The sequence below is a fragment of the Marmota flaviventris genome, chromosome 12 (assembly GCF_047511675.1).
Source record: "Marmota flaviventris isolate mMarFla1 chromosome 12, mMarFla1.hap1, whole genome shotgun sequence".
In the NCBI taxonomy this organism is placed as follows: domain Eukaryota; kingdom Metazoa; phylum Chordata; class Mammalia; order Rodentia; family Sciuridae; genus Marmota; species Marmota flaviventris.
The window spans coordinates 22,174,987-22,195,810 of NC_092509.1; the positions used below are offsets into that span (position 1 = coordinate 22,174,987).

The 20,824-nt window shown below is 41.5% G+C and overlaps 1 protein-coding gene and 1 pseudogene across 7 annotated transcripts in view; one reads left to right on the plus strand and one right to left on the minus strand.

The window, feature by feature from the left end:
- Pfkfb3 (6-phosphofructo-2-kinase/fructose-2,6-biphosphatase 3) overlaps positions 1–14,157 on the plus strand; it is a 95,649-nt gene extending 81,492 nt beyond the window's left edge. For 3 of the 7 annotated variants that reach the window (XM_071599771.1, XM_071599773.1, XM_071599770.1), the window contains exons 15-17: positions 1,415–1,498; positions 13,128–13,207; positions 13,288–14,157. In XM_071599771.1, coding sequence (XP_071455872.1) covers positions 1,415–1,498; positions 13,128–13,207; positions 13,288–13,459 — 336 coding nt within the window. In that variant the 3' untranslated portion in view covers positions 13,460–14,157. Of the gene's footprint in view, positions 1–1,414; positions 1,499–2,588; positions 2,766–7,989; positions 8,017–10,351; positions 10,486–13,127; positions 13,208–13,287 lie in introns of those variants that run through there. The other 4 variants (XR_011703942.1, XM_071599774.1, XM_071599772.1 and 1 more) reach the window with 4 other exon arrangements.
- On the minus strand, positions 7,215–7,850 carry LOC114100215 (mitochondrial nicotinamide adenine dinucleotide transporter SLC25A51-like; annotated as a pseudogene).
- Positions 14,158–20,824: the final 6,667 nt, after the last annotated feature.

Consider the following 20,824-nt stretch of genomic DNA (forward strand, 5'->3'; position numbering starts at 1 on the left):
GATTTGTAACTGAATGCATTACAAATCGGTGTTTTGCGGGGAGGGTTTGAGGTGTTCTAAGATCCTGAGAGAGAGTAGGTGAGAACCACTGGCCCAGACTGACCATCATAAGTAAAGGGAGAGTGGGGTATATTCCTTCACAAGAGGTGTGTAAGATGGTTAGACTCAGAAGCAGACAACAGGAGGGTGATTGCCAAGGGCTGGGGGAGGGAGACATGGGGGTTGTTTTATGGGGAGAAAGTTTCAGTTATGCATGATTAAAAAGCTGTAGAGATCTGCTGGGCAACATGAACCTGTAGTTAACAGTACCTTATGTGCACTTCAAAACATGCCCAGAGACCTGATCTCAACTTCTTAACACACATCTAAAACATCCAAGAAACCACAGAACAAAAGGACATTTCAGGAGGTGAAGAATATGTTTAGTATGTTGGTTGTGGTGATGGTATCATGGATACATGCCTAATGTTTTGGTAGACCAATTATAGCCCAAATAAAACAAAGAACACTAAAAACAAAGAACCACCACCACAACAAAATGCATGGATTCTATTGCAAATATCTGTCACCGTGGGACCCAATCTTCTTCACCCTGGTCCCTGGGGTGGGGTGGGGCCTCATGGTGAAAGAACAACCTCGACTGCCCAGCAGTTTACTGTTTTGGATGAGAGGGGTTTGTGAATGTGGAAGCATGGTTTCTTAAAATGTAAATGTTTGTCTTTTCTCCTCATTGCCGCCGCAGTGTCTTCCGGAAACCACCACCTCCCTAACACATTTGAATCAGGTGGTCAGGGCTGATTTCTGACCTCAAAGATTTCTGCCAGGTAGAAAGCTGAAACAACCTAAAGCACCAAACCCCATCTCCAAGTCTCTTAATTGTCTTTATTTATTTATTTTAGGAGTTTTGGATTTACAGAAAAATTGAGCAGAAACTCTGTCTTTCATAGAAACCTAAATATTGCGCTAGAGGAGGTTCAGAATTCCCATCTCAGGATAGAGGCCAAAGTCTCGGCCTCCTGGAGTACCAGCACGCCATTCTGGCTCCATTTGCTGTGTGATCCGAGTTCCTTCCACTCCTTCTTTCTCATTCATTTTGCTCTTGCCTCTCGGCCTAGCTCAGTCCTTGAACATGGGAACGTGAGTCCAACTCAGGGCCTTTGGGCTCCCCATTCTCTGAGCCTGGAAGGTCTCCCCAGGTATACAAGGCCCTCACTCCACTCTTCCTCTTGAACCCCATTCAGATGTCACTGTATCAGAAAGGCCTTCCAAGGGTATGTAAAATAAAATAAAATAAAACAACAACAAAAAACAAGGCTCCCCTGTCTTCTAAGTCACTGTGTCTTCCCTGCCCTGCGTTATTTTTCTATATGTCACTGTTTCACAGAGTTTGTAGTAACTTATTTTCCACCACTAGATTGCAGGCTCTTTGAGAGCAGAACAGCTTGCTGCCCTTCTTGCTGCCTGGAAAAGTCCCCGGTGGGCGCCCGGCAGGCTCTCAGTAAGTATGATTGAACACATAATTGGTCTTAAGCAAGAGACAGACGAGGTGTTGAAAGTACACACTGAGGAATTAATTTGGCTTGGTGAAGGAAGTTTAGGAAGACTATAGAATAAAGGAAAGCTGAGCAAAATTTTATTGAAAAAGATGTTAATAATAAATTCAAAGCCTTGGTGAGTTTTGAAATTCTGAATTACAGGATAAATTTTGAGTTCTGAAGATTGTTTTATAATATTCACTTTAAGCTCACATTCTTCAATTCAGCGTGTCTGAGGTAGATAAAAGTAGCCTCCAATTTCCTGAAATACAACATAAGCAGCAATTACCATCCGATCCACACACCAGAGGTGTTATCTGCAGCAAAGTTCATACGAGTATATTGCTTAGCTACATGACCTCTAAAATTAGTGATAAAAGCAAGTAACTAAAAGCTAGTACAGCTAGGGGGTTTATGCAGTGTGCATTTTTCTCCTCCTCCTCTAAAACAGGTCATCAATTTTTGGTACACTTTCCAAGGGGTGTATCTGCCATAGATAGATAGATCCTCACCGTTCATATTTTCTCTTTTCTAAAACAGCCATAAAAGTTTTCTTACATTTATAATAGTCCTTCCCTGCTTTTAGGAAATGAATGAATGAATGAATGAATAGGACAAGCCCCTCATTCCACTCCAGAGGCAATAAATAAATATAAATAAAGCAAGCAGATGTCCAATGAGTATCTAAAAGTAGGATAAAGCTTGGCATAAGCCTTTACTTGGTATCTTTATTACCTTAACAACTTTGTGATCTGCTTAGCTCTGCATATAGATACATTAATCATTTAAGGACTATTCTTCTAACAACTGCTAATACATGCTTTATTATCCCTAAATTTGCCTTACTTATCTCATCCCCTTTCAAGACTGGGGCAGGATTTTCAGAGCATTTACAGTATCATGTTCCAGACTCCTGGAGTGGGACCTACGTCTCCTGTCATTGCCTATACTACTTCCCTGAACAGTGTAGCTTTGCATGCCCATGGTCTCACGGTGAGATTGCCCCCTACATGGAAACAGTCATCTCATGGGGACCCAACTTCCCCCTTCTAGAATCACAGGTCTGCACAGCAAATGGAGACTGCCCTCTCAAGTGATAAGGACTTTTCTGGAGCCACCCGTAGAACGAGAACTGAGAGGATGATCAACCAGGAATGGTTTGACCAAGACTTCTTCATTACACATACCTCTCACCTGCCTCAAATCTTCCTCTAAGTTTAAAGAAATCTCATGACAGTAATTGGAAGACAGGACTGAGATGCTTGATTCCACTTTGCCTTCCCAGTATGGTCCTAGTGATGAAAGTTCCTTTCCTGCTTGCCGTCCTTCCCTTTTCTGTTTGGTTTTTTGGGATGAGCAGCAAGACCTCGTCCGTTGGAATCTCTGGTAACAGAGTCTTATTCATCTCAGAGAATGCAAAGCACACTCAAGTCACACCGCACATCAGTCTCACAGCAAATAACGTTTGGTGACAAAATTCCCACGTGGGAATTCCCATCCTTCTCTTTCAGGTGACTTAATGTGAGTTAGCTTTTCAGGCTGTAACCAAAATACCTGACATAAACAACTTAAAATAGAAAAGATTTATTTTGGCTCACAGTTTCTGAGGTTTTAATTCATAGCTGACTGGCTCCATTGATTTGAAAAGGGATGGTGGAAGAAAACTGCCAGGTTCATGGTAGATGGGAAGCAGAGAAAAAGAGACAAAAAGAGAGAAAGGGGCCATAATAAAATATACCCTTCTAGGGCATGCCCCCAGTGACCTCATTCCTTCCACGAGGCTCCACCTCCTTACAGTTTCTACCATCTCCCATTAATCCATTGAAATTATTAATCCACCAAATGGATTAATCCACTAATGAGGCTAAGAGCCCTCATGATGCAATCATTTCCTAAACGTCCCACCTCTGGTCATTGGGAGCCAAGCTTTAAGTAAATGAGCCTTGGCAGACATTCCAGATCTCAACCATAATTGTTGTATCACCTCCCAAAGAAGAGCTCCACAGGCTGGTGACCAAAGGTTTAACACAGGCCTTTGGGGGACGTTCTAGATCTTAACCAAAGGTAAATGCCTTTGATCCAAACTAAAAGGCAAATGCCTTTTTGTCTTTTACCAACCAAATTGCTTTTCACTTGATTAATCAAACATCATATTCTTGGCTGCCATTTTGATCATATGATATTTATCAGATGCTACGGTTACTGCCAAGGGGAAAAATAGAACCTACTAACTGTGCCTTCCCCTTTGAATCCCCACTCTCGATCCTCAACAGTTAGAAGAGGACACACCGTCTCTCCAGTCTCTTCTAAGAACCTGAATTCAGTTTCTCTCCTTCCCCTAGGCCATTCTCTGCCCAGACAACCATTTGGACAGAGTTCTTCAAACTGGCAGCTTAAAGGGAAAAATTTCTAAGAAGTAAAGGAAATAGCAATAGTGTCTAGCAATTCCCAGATTTAAAATTCCATATGCATCCTTTTGTAGAATGGATGTACCCAAGAATGCACGGCTTGCCCACTTCAAATCTCACCAAATTTCATTGCCCTAGTAATGTAGAATAACTCAAGGGCCAGAGACAGAGTAAGACTCCCTCAGTAGTTAATCAAGGTACATAAACCTTGGGATTTCCTGCCTTTGATGTAAGGTAGAATCATTTTGTTAGAAATTATTCTGCATGGCCTATGGTGAAGTGGTGGAAGTAATGATAATTTTATTTCCATGTCTTGGTCTCGTGTTTTCTACTACTCTCAAAGGATACATCCTGTTTGAATGAGAGTTCCTTAAGAGCAAAGCAGAGAACATTAATAAGAAATATTAAATGCTAAATACTAAAAACATATTTAATCGTAGCAGTTACTATTGGTAGTGAGAACTGTAAAAGAGATGGGGTCTAGTTGAAGAAAGCAAGTCACCTGTGGCATGCTCATGATGCATATATCTTGTCCTCAGCCCCTTCCTTGTGCGCGTTCTCTCTCTCTCTCTCTCTCTCTCTCTCTCTCTGCTTTCTGGCTGCCATGAGCTGAGCGGCTTTCCTCCACCATGCCTTTCCACCATAATATTCTCCCTCACCTCAGGCCCAAAGCAATGGAGTCAGCTGACCACGGACTGACACCTCTGAGACCATGAGCCAACATAAATTTTTCCTCCTTTAAGTTTTTTTTTCCAAGTATTTTGTCACAGTGACGAAAAGCTGACTAAAACAAAGTAAAAGCAGAAGTATTCTTTAGAAATGTAATGAAAAAAATTTTTTAGGACTAATGGAACTTTAAGAAACATTAAAAAATACCCACAGATAAAACTTCTGTCTTTTCTCACTCTACTATGAAATTTTAGGTTCATGATGTCTCAAAGGACTAAGTAAAAATTTACACACACACAAACACACACATACACACATACACCTCACAGAGAAAATGATACACAGGATAAGATGTTAAAATAGGTAGCTCTCAGTAAAAGTAATGAGTTGTTTTGTTGTTCAATTTCCACTCTTGCAACTTTCTGTATGTTTAAAATTATTTCTAAATAAGAAGTAAAAACTTTTACCTGAATTCTTTATCTCTCTGCATCATTTTATATGATTGTTAATACCTATATTAATCACCAATCCTCCTTTTACTTTCTTTTTAATGTATAGTAATGTCTACCTCCTGGTAACAAAAATTGAAATTATGTGCTAGCTGCTAGAAACTGTATAGATTGTATCCTAGTTTTCTTTTTCATTAAATATGTATAGGGAAAAAGCTGAACTTCATGGTTAGTGAAAGGAATAGAGTTACCTCTGATTTCTATATTCATTTAATAATTTCCTAAAGCCAAAAATTAAGCTTAATGCACTCACATACACTTTTACTAAAGAAATATATTGTTTATAGAATACCTCCTCCATAAATAACTTAAATTTTTATGTACACACTATGTGAATGATTAACAAAATAAATGAGTAATAATATAATAATTTATCTTGTTTTATAACATGAATCTTAAATTATTTCTATCATTGTATTTTTCTTTTTAATGATCATTTTTAGTATTCTTATACAATGTAGTCCACTAATACCTTTCATATTATTTATTTATAATATGCTTCAAAATGCATAGTTTCTATTTCCAGTGACTTCCTTCCCTTCCGGAAGGTCTAGTGGTATCTTGTTGTGGTTTTAATCATCACCTCACTAAAAACTAATGATGTTGAGTATTATTTCATGTGCTTAACCATCCACCTCTCTTCTTTGGTGAAGTGTCTATTCAAAGCTTTTGCTCATTTAAAAAAATTGGATTATTTGTTTTCTTATCATTGAGTTTTGAGGGTTTTTTTATTTATTCTGGACAGAAGTGACTTGTGAGCATTTTCTTTCTGTCAATGATTTGTTTTGATTTTGTTTTCATAACACTATCTTTCAAAAAGCAGAAGTTCTCATTTTTGATGACATTTAATTTGTCAATTTTTTCATGGACCATGCTTTTAGTGTTGTAGCTAATAAATGCCTAACTCAAGGTCATAAAGACTTCTGTCTATATTTTCTTGTAAAAGTTTCATAGTTTTAGGCTTTACATTTAGGTATATAATCTATCTATAATAGTACATATTAGTTATTTACTGCTACATAACAAATTTCCACAAACTTAGCAACTTAAAACAACATGTGATTATCTTCCACTTTCTGTGGGTCAGAAGGCCCGACATGTGATAGCTGAGTTTTTTTTGCTCAGGGTCTCACAAAACCAAAATCATCTAGAATGTGTTCTTATCTGGAGCTTGGTGCCTCTTTCAGGCTGGTAGAAAAATTCAATTCCTTGTGGTTGTAGGGCTGAGGGCCTGTTTTTTTTCGTGTTGGCTGATGACTGAGAGTCACTCTCAACTCCTAGACATTGCACTCAGGGTCCTAACAACATTGCTGTCTCACAACATAGCTGCTTACAATACCTATTAAAAACTATCGGAAGTATCTTTTTCCAGATAGCTATGGCAGATTTTTGGCAGATTGTTTGCAGCTGAAAGAGAAGTTATATAATGTAGGATAATCATGGAAATGATTATGCTATCAACTTTTGCCATATACTTAACCTAATCAAAGAAGTGACTATTCTGTGATATTCCTAGGTCTGGAGAGGTGATTAAGCAAGGACATATATACAGGGGAAGGAATTTGGGGGATCTTCTTGTAATTCTTTCTACCACAGAATAAGAGGCATGGATTTCTAGCTTAATGCCATCTTTTATAAACAGAAATTCTTTATTCAATGTGCTTGAATTTTTAATTTTTTCCTTTTATGGTTTTCTTTTTAAAAATATATATGTATCTAACCCTTTTATACTCCAAGGTCATAAGAAGATTCTATTACAGTCTCATCTAACAGTTTTACAGTTTTGTCTTCTGCATTTAGGTTTCTATCTTGTGAGAACTGATTTTTGTGAATAGTGCTCTATGGAAGTCTGATTTTACTTTTTCCTTATAGGCAACAAGATGTTTTAGCACACATTGAAACATCCACCTTTCCTCATTCTGAAATGCCAAGACTGAAGCTAGTGTTCAATATAGGAAACAGTTGACATAGTTATCCTTTTGAGTCTTATGATCTATGAACATGATATATACCTCCATTTGTTTTTTTTTCTGGTACATTTTATAATTTCCTTCTTCACAGAATGTAAAAAAAATTTACCACATTAAATCTGATCAATGTCTTTTGTTTCTCCTGTTAATGATAAAGTCATTGACCAAATGAGCCCTGTGAGTCATTGCAGCAGGCAGATGCTCCTTAAAGGGACCTCAAAGGCTAAAAGAGAGGATGCTGAATCCATGAGGGAAAAGATTGGGCACCAGACTTTGATAATACTCTCCAATTCCATGGCATTTCAGCCCTGAAAGCCTGATAAGTGTTTATAAATTGGTCAAAATGCTTGTGGTCTTGAAGCAGTGTCTGAAGTCTTTCCAGTGGAATGAAAACGGCTCCTGTTGTCCCTGAAAATATTGCTGCCACACTATGGGTTGCAAACTCTAGGATACTGTTGTGCCTTTGGAGAAGGCAAGACAAATCCTCATGTAGACCAAACATAATGCCAGGGTGGTAGTTTTCTGCATTAATGGGGGAAGGATTCTGTGATAAAAGTGTCAAAATCCATCCCTCCTCGATTGAAGTACTGCATTGATTCCATCGAGCTATGGCTGACAAAGGAAATGTGAGATGGCTCCATTGTAGCAGCCACACAGGTAATACTTCATTTCACCAACATTTGTAATGTGAGGTGATATATATTGTTTTGAGGATGTTAGGATCAGTGGTCTCTTTGTGTGAACTTCTGACCCCATCATGTTTGCTTAAGATCTTGAATTTTTTTTTTTCCTTTAACTTGTCATACTAGCTGAGCCTGGTGATATGGGGGCTGATTGTTTTTTTGCAACTTTCCTAATTTCTTCCATTGTTACTAGTTTGTTAATTTCTCTTTTCCAGAGTCAATTTTGATAACTGGATTTCTATGGCCCTGGGTCCTGGCCCCATGCCCCAAGGAGCAGACTTGCAGGATAATGGCGAATGTGGCTGCATCATCTGCTATTCTTCACTTTCTGTTTTTTCTTTTAAAAACTCCACATTATCGTCATGGCTTTTATGCAGTCAGTGTTTGTATAGACTTACCCAGGACTAGATGGTTAGGATACCTGAGTTCTGGAGGTAACTTGGTTCCTCACTAACTGTTAGACTGAAGTCCATGTAACTAAAGAAAAAACTTGTGTTCCCGGTGCGAGGATTCTGGACATTTACAAGTTAGCTTTCCTAGATTTCTTAGATGCATGAGACTAGATGATTCTTGAAATATATATATTTTTTAAATTTTGAAATAATTTTAGCTTTCCAGAAGTTGCAAATATGGCACAGACACTCCCAGGTTCTCCTAAATTCAGTATCTTATAAAAATGTGGTGCACTTATCAAAACTAAGAGTTAATATTCTTAGAATACAATTATAAAATTATAGACTTTTTTTTCGGGTTTCACCAGCTTTAGTTACTATCTGGCCTAGAGGGACTCGTTGTAATTATTCCTGTGAGATTTCTATAATCTGACTGGGGGGAGGCTGTACCCACAAAAAGTATCTCTTGAATGCCTGGTACAGGCAGGTCCTTGTTCTAAGAATTGGAAATAGAAAACATTTAAAGACTCGGTAGCACACTTATTAGCTAAGGGTCTAACTGATTTTCTGCAAACTTTCAAGACTTTAGAGTTCTACCATGACCAAGAAAGCTGTGTGAAGAATGCAAGTGTCTCAGAGGTGTCTCATTAAAAGGGAAACCAAAAAGAGACCTCTTTTGAAACTGCAATGTAATGGTTGGAGATGGAGGGCTGCTGACTCCAGGCAGAGCTGGTCCTGGGACAATGAATCTAGCTCCAGGGTTTAAGGGACACTCAACCCAAGACTTTCTTTACATTATAATCAAATCCCAGAATGCATCATTGATGAAGTCAATTAGGAACCACAAATAGAGAGAGAGGAACAGGAAGGAGTAGCCCCACTGAGATAGCTGCAGAGATACCCTCTTGCCTCTGAAAGGGAGCAGGGCTAAGCCTTGACCATGCTGGCCTCTGGGTGCCCTCTCTAAAATCCCATCCACCTGAGCCAGCCATTTCCTTCCTGGCTCTCCCTAGGGGCCAAGGCTGTTTTCTGCTGGGACTTTTTTTTTTTTTCCTTTTCTTTTTTCATCTAATTTACTTGGCAGGTCTCAAATGGGGTGGGGACGAAGATGTGAGAGAAATTATTTATTCTGTCATTCTGTAACTTCCAGGGCTTTCTATCTATTTCCCCCAGCTCACTGAGGGGAGAAGTTGGCCTCATCAGATTGGCGGTGCCTTTGTGGACCCCAGGTGTCCAATGCAGAGCAGACGTTAACTCACTTGCCAGGACTAAGAACGTGGCCCACGCAGGGAGCCCTACGTGAAGAACTGAACTCTCTATTCTCCATCCTCTACCATGGGTCACAGGAATATGGCTTCTGTCAAAGGGAAGGGGAATTTCTGCAGACACCCTGGTCCTTCTGGACCAATTTGATGGCTCACTCTCTTTTTGAGAAACAGGAGCCTTCGTCCAATTTGGACCAGGTCTGAGAGTATGGGCACAGGACCCAGGAAAAGCTGTCCTACGCAGGTACTCTGGGTCAGGTGACCCTAAAGCATATCTCAGCCCAGTCAAGGATCTGAACTTTCTCACAGAGGAGTAAACTGGTTCAACTGCAAGCAGGTTATATCTGAACAGGTAGTTCCTTCTCGGTCTTTCAAATCAGCAGCTCACAAAAGAGTAGGATAGAATCAGAAACTCAAGGGCAGTTGAGGACAGATGCCATCACTCACAGACAGTGCCATGTACAAGTGAGAAAAACTGGGTTCAGTCAGATTCGTTCACTCATTCAGAGTTTATGACGTTTCTGTTATTGCCCAAGAATGTACTAGATGCTAGGAATAACTTTTACAAGAGTGAGAAAATACATCGGTTCCTATCAAAGAGAAGCATGAACTCATAAGATGACCTATATTGAGTCTTAGAACCCCAGATTGCTAGAGCAGAGACCTTCAAGATCTGTTAGTTCAACTCTCCTACCTCACAGATGAGGTGTTGAGGCTCACAGAGCAAAGGTGACTTTAGGTGTCACGGCAGCTGGGACTGAAACAACCCTTGATCTCTTTCTTTACAGTGAGTTACTTTCCTGGTAAACAGTGCCCCAGGATGTATCTGAGACTTGTCGTGGCACTGAGAAAAAATGCTCTAAACTGCCAGTTGCAGCAACAGCTACTAACTGAGGCCAATTTCCTTCTTCCTTCTGTAGGCCCACTGCTCTTCCCTCTTCTCACAGAGGGTCTGTGCTGTCCCTTCAGTCTCCACTCACCCCGTTGTCCTTGTGGGCTGCTGTTGGATGGTGTCTGTCCCCCTGCTAGATCCCCAAAGTCTCCTGTTTAAGCAGTGAGTTTGCCATGCCCCTTGCAGGAGAAAACTCTGGCAATTTTTCCTAAAGAAAAGACGGAAGCAATTTACATTCAAATCAAAACCACAAAACACGATCCTTTAATCCCAGAACAATTGTTTTAGGCAGGCTCTGGAACATCAGAGAAAAATGTCAGTTTTGCAAGTTGGGTGCCAAAGGAGCCTCCAGGAAAGGCAACAACTCACAGGTGGAACCCAGAGACTGGGGCGCTTGCTTCCCTTCCCTGTTCCTCGAGCTTCATGTTCCTGGAAATGCCACACGTCACCAAGTGAGGTGGAGGGCGAAGGCCCTTATGGAGCTAGACCTTGGCTTGATTCAGTCCCTGGAAGTAGAAGCAAAGTGTCCAAAGCAACTATCCTTATGGTCCGCTTTGCTGGCAGAGGTCTCACCTCCTGATACTTGGATGTTAATACCCATGATGGCAGGGCAGTATTTCTGTTGGGTGGAAAACTTGAGTTCAGCTAAACAGGAGGGAGGAAGTGTTGTCAGTAAATAAAAAGGAGGCAATATTTCTTCTATTTCTGGGGCCGAATCTTGATCTGAAATGGAAAAGCTTTGCCTCTCAGACAGCCTGATTTAATTGTTGAACAAAGCCCTCTTCTTGTGGGGAAGAAAGACAAGGATGCCAACAATTAGCCCTCTGAATGTAGGTCTGTCCAAACAATAGGGAGGAAATCGGCAGCGACATCCATCCGCCCACTGCTTTTTCGGCTGGTCCAGGCCAAGGCAAAACAAAGGAAAACACATGCCATTGGTTCAAGAGTTCAGCTCTCTCTGCAGCAAGAGAAAAGCTCCACTTCCCTTTCCCTGGGCATTCCAGATCTCCGTTCCCACTCGGCCGCTGTGGCATCTTCTGGACCCCCTCTAACAAATCCTCTCTAGTTGGGGGAAACTTTTATGAACTTAACTTGATTTTCTCACCAGGGAATGTAGGAAGGGTCCTAAAGAATAAGCAAGAAGAACATCTGAATGCCTGCAGGGCGTTTTAGACTAACAGCATTGCACTCAACTGTCCTCTTGACTTGGTGAGCGTGTTATTGCCCTAGCTTCTGCCATCATACATAAGAAAACCTAGGCTCAGTGGTTAAAAACTTTTCCTCCTCATCACACAGGTGATCACAGGTAGAGCAGGGAGTAAACCAGGTTGCCACACTTCCCAGGTGAGCATGAAGCTGATGTCTTTGTTGTATTGCTGGATCCAGTTTGATTAGAGAAAAATCTGAGAGTCTCCAGGAAGGCAAGAGAGCCCAAGGGAGCAGAGGGTCTTGTGAGATGGGAAAACTGACCTTTCGTTTTTATTGATATGATTTCCCTGGCAATTATTCACTCCTAGTTTTTCTGGGTCAATATAAAAGTGTAAACATTATTTTTTCTGGATTTAAAATGTCATTCTCTCTTCTTTCTTTTTTTTTCAATATTAAATTTGTGGCTTAAAAAAATGTGTTCTGGCCTTGGTGCTGAGTTCCTAGAGACTGGTTCCCCTGGGAGTGGCTGAACCTACCACCCCATGAGCAGGTGTTAGATACCTGCCACAGATAAACGCTGTGTTGGGTGCTGTGGAAGAGACAAGGCAAATTACAAGTCAGCAACAGAAAGGATACAATCTGAACTATTTTAACACATAAAATGTGAGGGATGGCCTGAGTCGGGTGAACTAAACCAAAGCTTCTCAATGTCACTGCTTTCTCAGTCCACCTGTGGCCTTCCAAAGAGATCATTTGGATTGGTCTGGATGCCTGCTTTAGTTAGCTTTCTCATCACTGTGATCAAAAGACCTGACAAGAACAATTTTAGAGGAGGAAAGGTTTATTTGGGGCTCACAGTTTCAGGGGTCTCAGCTTGTAAATGGCTGACAGCATTGCTCTGGGTCCAAGGTGTGGTAGGGCATCCTGATGGAAAGGTGTGGAGGAGGAAAGCATCTCAAGACATGGCACCAGGAAGCAGAGAGAGAGGCATCTCCACTCGCAAGGGAAAAAATATATACTCCAAAGGCACACCCCAGTGATCCACCTCCTCCAGTCACACGCTACCTGCTTAGAGTCACCACCTAGTTAATTCCTATCAGTGGATTAATGCACAGATTAGGTTACGGCTTTCATAGCCCAATCAGTTCACCTCTACGCTTTCTTGCACTGTCTCACACATGAGCTTTTGGGGGACATCTCACATCTAAACCATAACATTGCCCCTTTGCCCCTTGTCCCCATGGATATTTTAAAAGTTCCCTAGATGATTCTAACATGACCAAGTTGAGAACCTTTGAACCAGACAGAATAACTTAAAATAGCCTTTCCAGCTCTAAGATCTTGTAAAATGAAAAGAATGTAAACAAACCTTGAATGTTCAGAGGGCAGAGAAAAGGGTGGGTAGAAAGCACTAGACTTATCTATTTTGCTTCAGTTAATCTTAGCAAAATTCCTGCTTCTCCCTCAGACCATACATGTCCATCCTGACTCACTCATTGCCTCTGGAGTGGTGACCAACTCAATCCACCCGGGAAGAGTCTCACTCTCTCTGGAGTTCTTTGAATCCACAGCCCTTCAGTGGCTTTTGGGATTGAACCCAGGGTTACTATACCACTGACCTACATCCCCAATACTTTTTCTACTTTTATTTTGAGACAGGGTCTTGCTCAGTTGCTGAGGCTGGCCTCCAATTTGTGACCCTCCTGCCTTCATCTCCAAATTGCTGGGCTTACAGGTGAGTACCACCACACCTGACCGCCAGTGGCTTTTATTGAAATATGTGTTTGTTTATCCAGTTTTCTTTTCCTCTTTCAGTTATCATAGTGGTAAGTGCAAAGGTCTGTTACAACATCCTACATTCCAGAGAGAAGGCAAACTTTCCCCTTTTGGCATCAGAGGAATCTGCAAGAGATGTGAACTGCAGGCATGTGAACTAATGTGTGGGAAAGATGGATTTGTTGGCAAAGGCAGGAAGAGGTCCATCTAGGAGAGCCGGGATACATGCAAAGGATGCTGTGACAACGAACAAAACGGGAAAGATGACATGGGGGAGCACTTTCAAGTTGTCAGACAGATTCAAATCTGTGTCTGTCCAACTGCAGAGCCTAAACTTTTGGTCATCCGATCTATGAAGTTGTATCCCCGAGAGTGGCTGATAGAGAACTAAAACTCTTTGGTTTAAGTGGTTCTCCTGGTGTATTTGTGAGACATACTTTTGGCTTTGGGGCTTCTACATTCAATTTTGTTTTACCTGAGAATGGCTAAGAAGATTCCCAAAACTCATGTCAAACTCATGACTTTCATTGTAAGTTTCCTTTGCAAGTTTTTAAAATGTAGCTTGTGATGAACAAGAGTGTAGACTGTCTAAAATTAAATTTATTGTAACTATAAAAAACACATGGCATTGTACATATTTGGGGGGAACTAGGTGATATTCCCATATGTGTATACATTTTATACATTGTGTACAGTGCATACTTTTTGATTGGTAACTGGATAAATTAAGCATGAAATGTTTTTTAAAGTTTTTTTTAGTTGTCAATGGACCTTTATTTTATTTATTTCTATGTGGTGCTGGGAATCCAATCCAGTACCTCACACATTCTAGGCAAGCGCTCTACCACAACCCCGGCCCCCAAGCATGATAATCTTGTTCTAATAAAAAAGTTTATTTATTTTTCTCCATTGACTTAGCTTCTAGAAATCTGTCTTGAGGCATAATTGCAGACAGAGTCTTATGTGGAAAGTTATGTATAATGAGCACAAATTCAGAAAGGACTGAAATGTCTTATATAAAGGAATGATATATAATATACATATATAATAATACATATGACGATAAACATACATGAATCATCTCACATGGGGCCATCAACATGGGACTGATTAAAAATAATTATGGCATAGTTATGCTATGGAAAACTGTAATAGTTCAAAACAATGAAATAAACATACATGCACCAATTTGAAAAATCTCTGATCGATATTGTTATATAGTGTGATACATCCAATGTCTCTCTAGCTGTGTACATGTGCCAATGCCTAGAAAACACGAGAAGGACACATATACTTTTAATAGAGGTAGATTAGTTTTGTAGAATGTGTGTATGTGTGCGGGGTGATAAAGTAGGAATTTTATAGTTTACTGTGTATATTTCTGTTTTAGTTAACTTTTATGTCATTGTGGCCAAAATACCTGACAAGAACATCTTAAGGGAAAAAAAATTTGGGGGGGTTTTACGGTTTCAGAGGTCTTAGTCCATAAGTGGCTGATTCCACTGCTCTAGGCCCAAGTGAGACAAAACATCATGGTGAAAGGGTCCAGTGAAGGAAAGCTGCTCAGGTCAGCTCAGGATGGGCGTCAGGAAGGAGAGAGAAAGAGAGTGGGGCGGAGGGGCTGAGTCACTGCAGGGAAGATGTACCTTTCCAGGGTATGTCCCCAATAACCTTCTCTAGCCACATCCCACCGGCCTACAGTTACCACTCAGTCCATTCAAACTAGGGGCTGGTTAGGTTACAGCTTTCACAATTAAATCATTTCACCTCTGAATATTCCTGAAGTAACACAGAACATCTCATATCAAAACCATAACAACTATATTTGGATCTTTTACAATAAGAACATTTGTATCTATTGTGTAATTAAAAATAATAAAATCTTTACTCCTTTTTATTTAAAATTTTTTTCTTATAATACTTTTATTCTATTTATTTATTTTTGTGTGGTATTGAGGATTGAACCCGGGGTCTCTTTATGTCTTTTTAAAAAGGCATGACTTTCAGTTTTCTTTCTTTGCAACTTCTTTTAAAGCTTGGATACATATTGAAAGGTGAAAAAGACATTATCCTCTCTTTTCTAGGAAACTCAAGTGGTGTTATAAAATTTTGTGACTGATTGGGTAATTGCTTTCAGGTGAACCAGCTACCCAATGAGGTCAAAAGCAAGTTTGTTAAGGTCTTGTCACCATGGGGGACAGGGCATGGTACCCTAAGGTAGCTGGATCTGTTCCAGGCCAGGGTGACAGCTACCAGCCAGCTGGTGGGGCATGTTCTGTGGCATGAGTCCTTATCTCAGAAACACCTCCCACCATCTTTAGTTCCAGCTTTCTTTTACCCTGACTGCTGGTGCCAAGAAGAGAAAGAAAATGAGGTGTTGGCCCTGCCTGGCAGAGGGGGATGTGAGGCAAGGAGGAAAGTCTATGGTTTCCCTAGCAGGAGAAGGAAGGTAACATGGAGACAGCCTTTGTTTAAAGGTGATGTGCTCACTGGGATGAGCAACAGAGGGTCTTTTAATCCATGCACTTTTGGATGTCTACTGTTTCTTCTATATTGTCAGTCAAGACAACCTACCATGTGCTCCTTTTTGTTTAGGAGTTAAAGCATGGAATTAGTTACTAGAAGGGACCCTGGGCCCAATTCTCTGACTGGCAGGGAAGTACCTAAATTCCCAGAGAGGGGAATCTATGGCCAGAAATGGGGTCACACCAATATCCTGGATCCCACATTGGGACTTGTACCCCTTCTTCACTTCTCTGACTCTGTTGCAAGTGGCTCTAAAGTGATTTCTGGCTGAAAGAAACTGCATTAACCTGAGCTGATGATGAGGACTTAGAGCTGTCCTTGTTCTGTGGTCCTTTGGGACTTTCTAGGGTCAATGTCAGTTGTGTAAAAAGTTTGAGTGCCTTTACTTCTGTGCTTTTCTGTGCTTATACAGGCCAATTGAAATGATCACATTCTTTTAATTTTGTAAGAACATGACCTAGAACTATTTGTAGTTAATTCTCTGGAGCCCCATTTACAGAATTATGGTGTGTGCGTGGTTATATTTATTTTTATTTCTTTCTAATTCTCATTTAAATGAAAGTCAATTGGGTTTTTTTTAATATTTATTTTTTAGTTGTAGTTGGACACAGTATCTTTATTTATTTATTTATTTTTATGTGCTGCTGAGGATTGAACCCAGGGCCTCACACATGCTAGGCGAGAGCTCTACTGCTGAGCCACAACCCCAGCCCTCAATCATTTTTTTAAAATTTATTTACAGCGTTGGGAATTGAACCCAGAACCTGTCATATGCTAGGCAAGCACCCTAGCCCTTTCTAAATTTTATTTTAACACAGGGTCTTGTCAAATTGCCCAGGCTCATCTCAAATTTGTGATCCTTTGCCTCAGGCTCCTGGGGGAGCCTGAGTAGCTGGGATAACAGACATATGCAACTGTGCCTAGCTCAATCAATTCTTCTAAAGAACCAATCAAGTATAATGCAAAAATGCAAGGTATATTTTTCTGAATATAATTATTTCAACAGGTGGCTTCTTTCTCTGACTACAGAAACTTGAGGCAACTTGATGATGTGGGCTTTGCCCTGAGCCAGTTTGCATGTGTGCATTTGGGAGTGGAGGACTCCATGTCTGAACCACACCAGTCTGGCTGGTGATGCTCCAGTTTCTAGGCCTGGAGAGTTGGCCTGGGCAGCCCTGATGCTAACCTGATGGAAAATTGTCCCCACTGCTTCCCCTTCAGGGGCTTCAGATTCACTGTGTGTGAGAAAAGCATGTGACCACAGCATTCTATTACCATCATTGCCATCATCATAATTAAAGAGACCCTGGCAGGAGGGTAGGGCAGCCTTGACTTTTAGCCTGTTCTCTCCGGTGTTCTTTGTGTTTCTAATAACATTGGCAACAGTGTTCTAGTGAAAAGAGCCCCAGGCCAGGAGTACGGGAAGCAGACTGCAGTCTTTGACTTGCCACTAATGAGTTGGTTTGGGGTCATCCATGTCAACTCAGAAAAGTTGTCATTCCTTCCTCAACCCCATCGCAGGCTGACCTTAGGTTCTCCTCTAAATCTCAGAGTTTAGGCCCATCCCCTTTGAACTCAGTTTACTTTTTCATTTTTGGCATTGAGACTGCAATAGTTTTCTGGAGAAGACTTAATTACTCTTCTTCCTAAATGACTTGATCAAAAACCCCTCCAACTAGAAAACATGAACTCACAGCACTAATTGAGAATCTGTTTTCAGGATAGGAAAGGCGGTGATTAGGGGGCATGGGAGGTGTAGGTAACTCCAGTTTTAGACTTTGTCATCCCTGATTGGAAGAAAGAGAGGGGGAGAGAGGGAAAGGGTGGGGGGGCGGGGAGAAGATAGCATCTGAGCTTCCAGGTATGTGTATGATAACACGGAGAGAACCCTCTCTACATCTGCCCCCAGCTGGTTCCAGGGCTGTGACAGTTCCCAGGTCAGCAACACCATCTCATATTTTGTCTTCTGGCCAGCTGTCCTGCAAGTTGGGGGTGGTAACTGTCACACCTCTTTTCTCACATGATTGTGTGTTGTAAGTGCACTGACTTCATTCATTGCCCTGGAAAGAAAACCTTCAAAAATGAGGTGGGGCTCCTACCAGGCATATTTGATGTGGATGGAGCTGTTGTAACCCTGAGACTTCCTTTAGCAAGTAGAAATATGAATTTAAAAATGAGAGAGCTTTTCAGGTAAACCTGTCCATGAGGAGGGAGAAAAGAAAGAGTCAAATTATTGCTGTGTTAGGTTCTGTGCAAAGAGACCTGGGTGGAGGGAACCTGGTGAATTTAGTTTATTTTCAGAGCTCTCCTAAACAAAAGGGTTCTCAATAGATTTCCATACATCCCAGCTCCTCCATTCAAAAAGGAAATATTCAATTTTTTTTCAGAGCCTTTTCTTTTTTAGAAATTTCCACAGCATCATCATAAATGAAGTTTTCACCAGGCACAGTGGCACACACCTGTAATCCCAGGGGTTTGGGAGGCTGAGGCAGGAGGATAAAAAGTTCAAGCCCAGCCTTAGCAACTCAGCAATGCCCTGTCTCAAAATAAAAAATAAAAAGGGCCGGGGAATTGGCTTCGTGCTTAAGCCCTGCTTGGTTCAATATCTGGTAGCAAAAATTAAAATAATAAACAAAATCTTTCCATCATCATTTCATCTTTAGTTGGGGCCCATCCCAGGAGCTGGAAAGAGGCAAATCGCATAGTTTCTCAGACACAGACCCTTTCTGAGTCATTGATCTCAAAATACATGAGCAGGATCCAGCCTGTCATGTCCAGGGTGTGTGATAACCATTGATTACTTAGGAATCTGAGACCAGGGTGGATCAGGAAGTTGTGTGGGCTGAACTTTCTGATCTTAACTCCAGGAAAAACAAACAAGCCTACTGAGTCATTTATCTTCAGGGTCGCTAATAAAGGTAGTGGGTTCCTTTCAGTCGTGTTTACATTCTTATTTTTAAACTCTGACAGCCGGAGGCCAGACAACTGACTCGACCACCAAAACACCTCACTGAGTGGCCAGAGCCAGGCATGATTAAGGACTCTGGTGTAGGACCAGTGTGCAGATCTCTGTCCAGCCTGGTCTGGGGTAGGAAAAGTCAGAAACAACATAACAATCTCTTAACAGGGGACGGGCTAGGTAAACTACGGCACATCAAGTACCGTGGAATAGTGAGCATCTTAGGTCATCTGCCCAGACACACCCTGCCATGAGAATGTCTGTGCTTGTAATTTATTATGGAAGTGTTCCCTGGACAACCCAGTCAAGGAGTAGAAAGGCAGGACAGGAAGGTAGCAGAAGCAAGTCAGGCTGTGATTTCAGATCAAGTCTTGACACCCACCTGATCCCTTTGGGGGACTCTGGAGTATCCATTGTGCCAACTGGAGACAGGAGGGGGGCTTTCACAGTGCTTTGGGCCCTCCTGGTTCTCACTTGGTGAAAAATGACTTCAGAAGCCCAGGGGCAGGTCTCAGAAGACAGCTGCAGTGGAAGCAGCTGAGCCAGAGCTCACAGAAGCCTGGGAGGGTGGGGAAGGAGTTGGGGGCACAGGTGCGGCGTGTCCGAATTACCACACAGCCACCGAAAATAAGGAAATGGGGATGTAAGTGCCTCACCCAAAGTTCTTAACGATGATGAGCACTATGTGAAAGAAGCAAGTTACTGAGTAGCATATATAGTTCAATCTCATTTTAAGAAATCAAGAAATGTGTGTATATGTTTGTTTGCTAGCGGGGGGTGGGGGGAATCTGGAAAGGAAAGGGACCTGAATGTTTATTGTGTTTCCAAGGGAGGAGGGGTAAACGGAGACACTCAGATTTTATAAGCAAAGGTGTTTTGTTTTATAATAATAATTTAAAAAAATGAGACAGCACAGGATGCTCTGCCATGAGATGGGAGCAGACACCTGTGAGACGATGGACTTCTCTGTCTCCAGTCCCAGCAACCACAGAGGCAATGGGAGGTGGACCACAGGCACCGCTTGGTGAATTTAGTGATGTTTTCCTTGAAGGAACAAAACTTTGAAGTCTGCAATTAGATAGAATATTGGCCTGGAAATTGTGGCTTCACTGGTCTCCATTCCCAGTGCCTGTCATTTTAGGCCGTCTTAGGAAAACATGCTTTTAGCTGAGTGCCTCCTCTTCCTGCTTCAGGCTCCACTGGATGTTCATTAGTTTGGCTTCTGCTCCTGGTGGGTGGAGACTGTCTGGGTGGGAAAAACAGCTCTCAGATTTTTGCTGCAACCTGACTTAGTAGCCTTGCCATAACATTAATTTTGCAAGTGAAATGAACTCTCTTCTCACCTAGATCTTAGAGACCCAGGTTGAGATAAGGTTTTCCTCTGGCCGTTAAACACCCGCAGAAATGCTCACCAACTTATGTTACTGCAAAGTCTAAAATAAAACCTTTGGCATAAGGTGTTGTGCCAAGCTCTGGGAAAAGAAAACCTCGTGGAGGGAAGATCTATACTCTTAGGACTGCAAGATTTGCTTTAGACCTCTCTGACCTCAGTACATCCATCCCCCACCCAGCCATCCACCCAACCACCCATGTGTCCATCCACATAACCATATACACTATTATTTTTCCTACACGCACATACCTACTATGTGCTGTCCAGGTGGTGCTGATTGCTCTGAGAGGCTGCGATGAGATTGTTTCTGGAGGTTGGAACCAAAGTGTGCTGGGGTTCAGGGCTGTTGCTGGGGAGGTGCCTGCACCTTGCTTTCTTCTCTCCTCTTGTCTTTGAATCTCCCTCTATCAAGGTCCATTGCTGACTTCAGCAGGGAACCAACTAGCATAACAGAAATGAAGAATCCTGTCCCAGAATCACAGCACAGAGCTCATTCTGATTCTTTCCCCATTTCTCTCCAGTGTCATCCTTGTCAAAAACCTAGAAGGTTTGTTTCTGTGCTTCCCATTATGTCCCTTTGATTTATGTGTTTAATCTTGCACCAGTATCATACTACTAATATAAATTTAAAAATAAGATTTAATATCTGGTAAATAATTTCACTTTGTTCTTTTTCAAGATTGTCTTGACTATTTTTA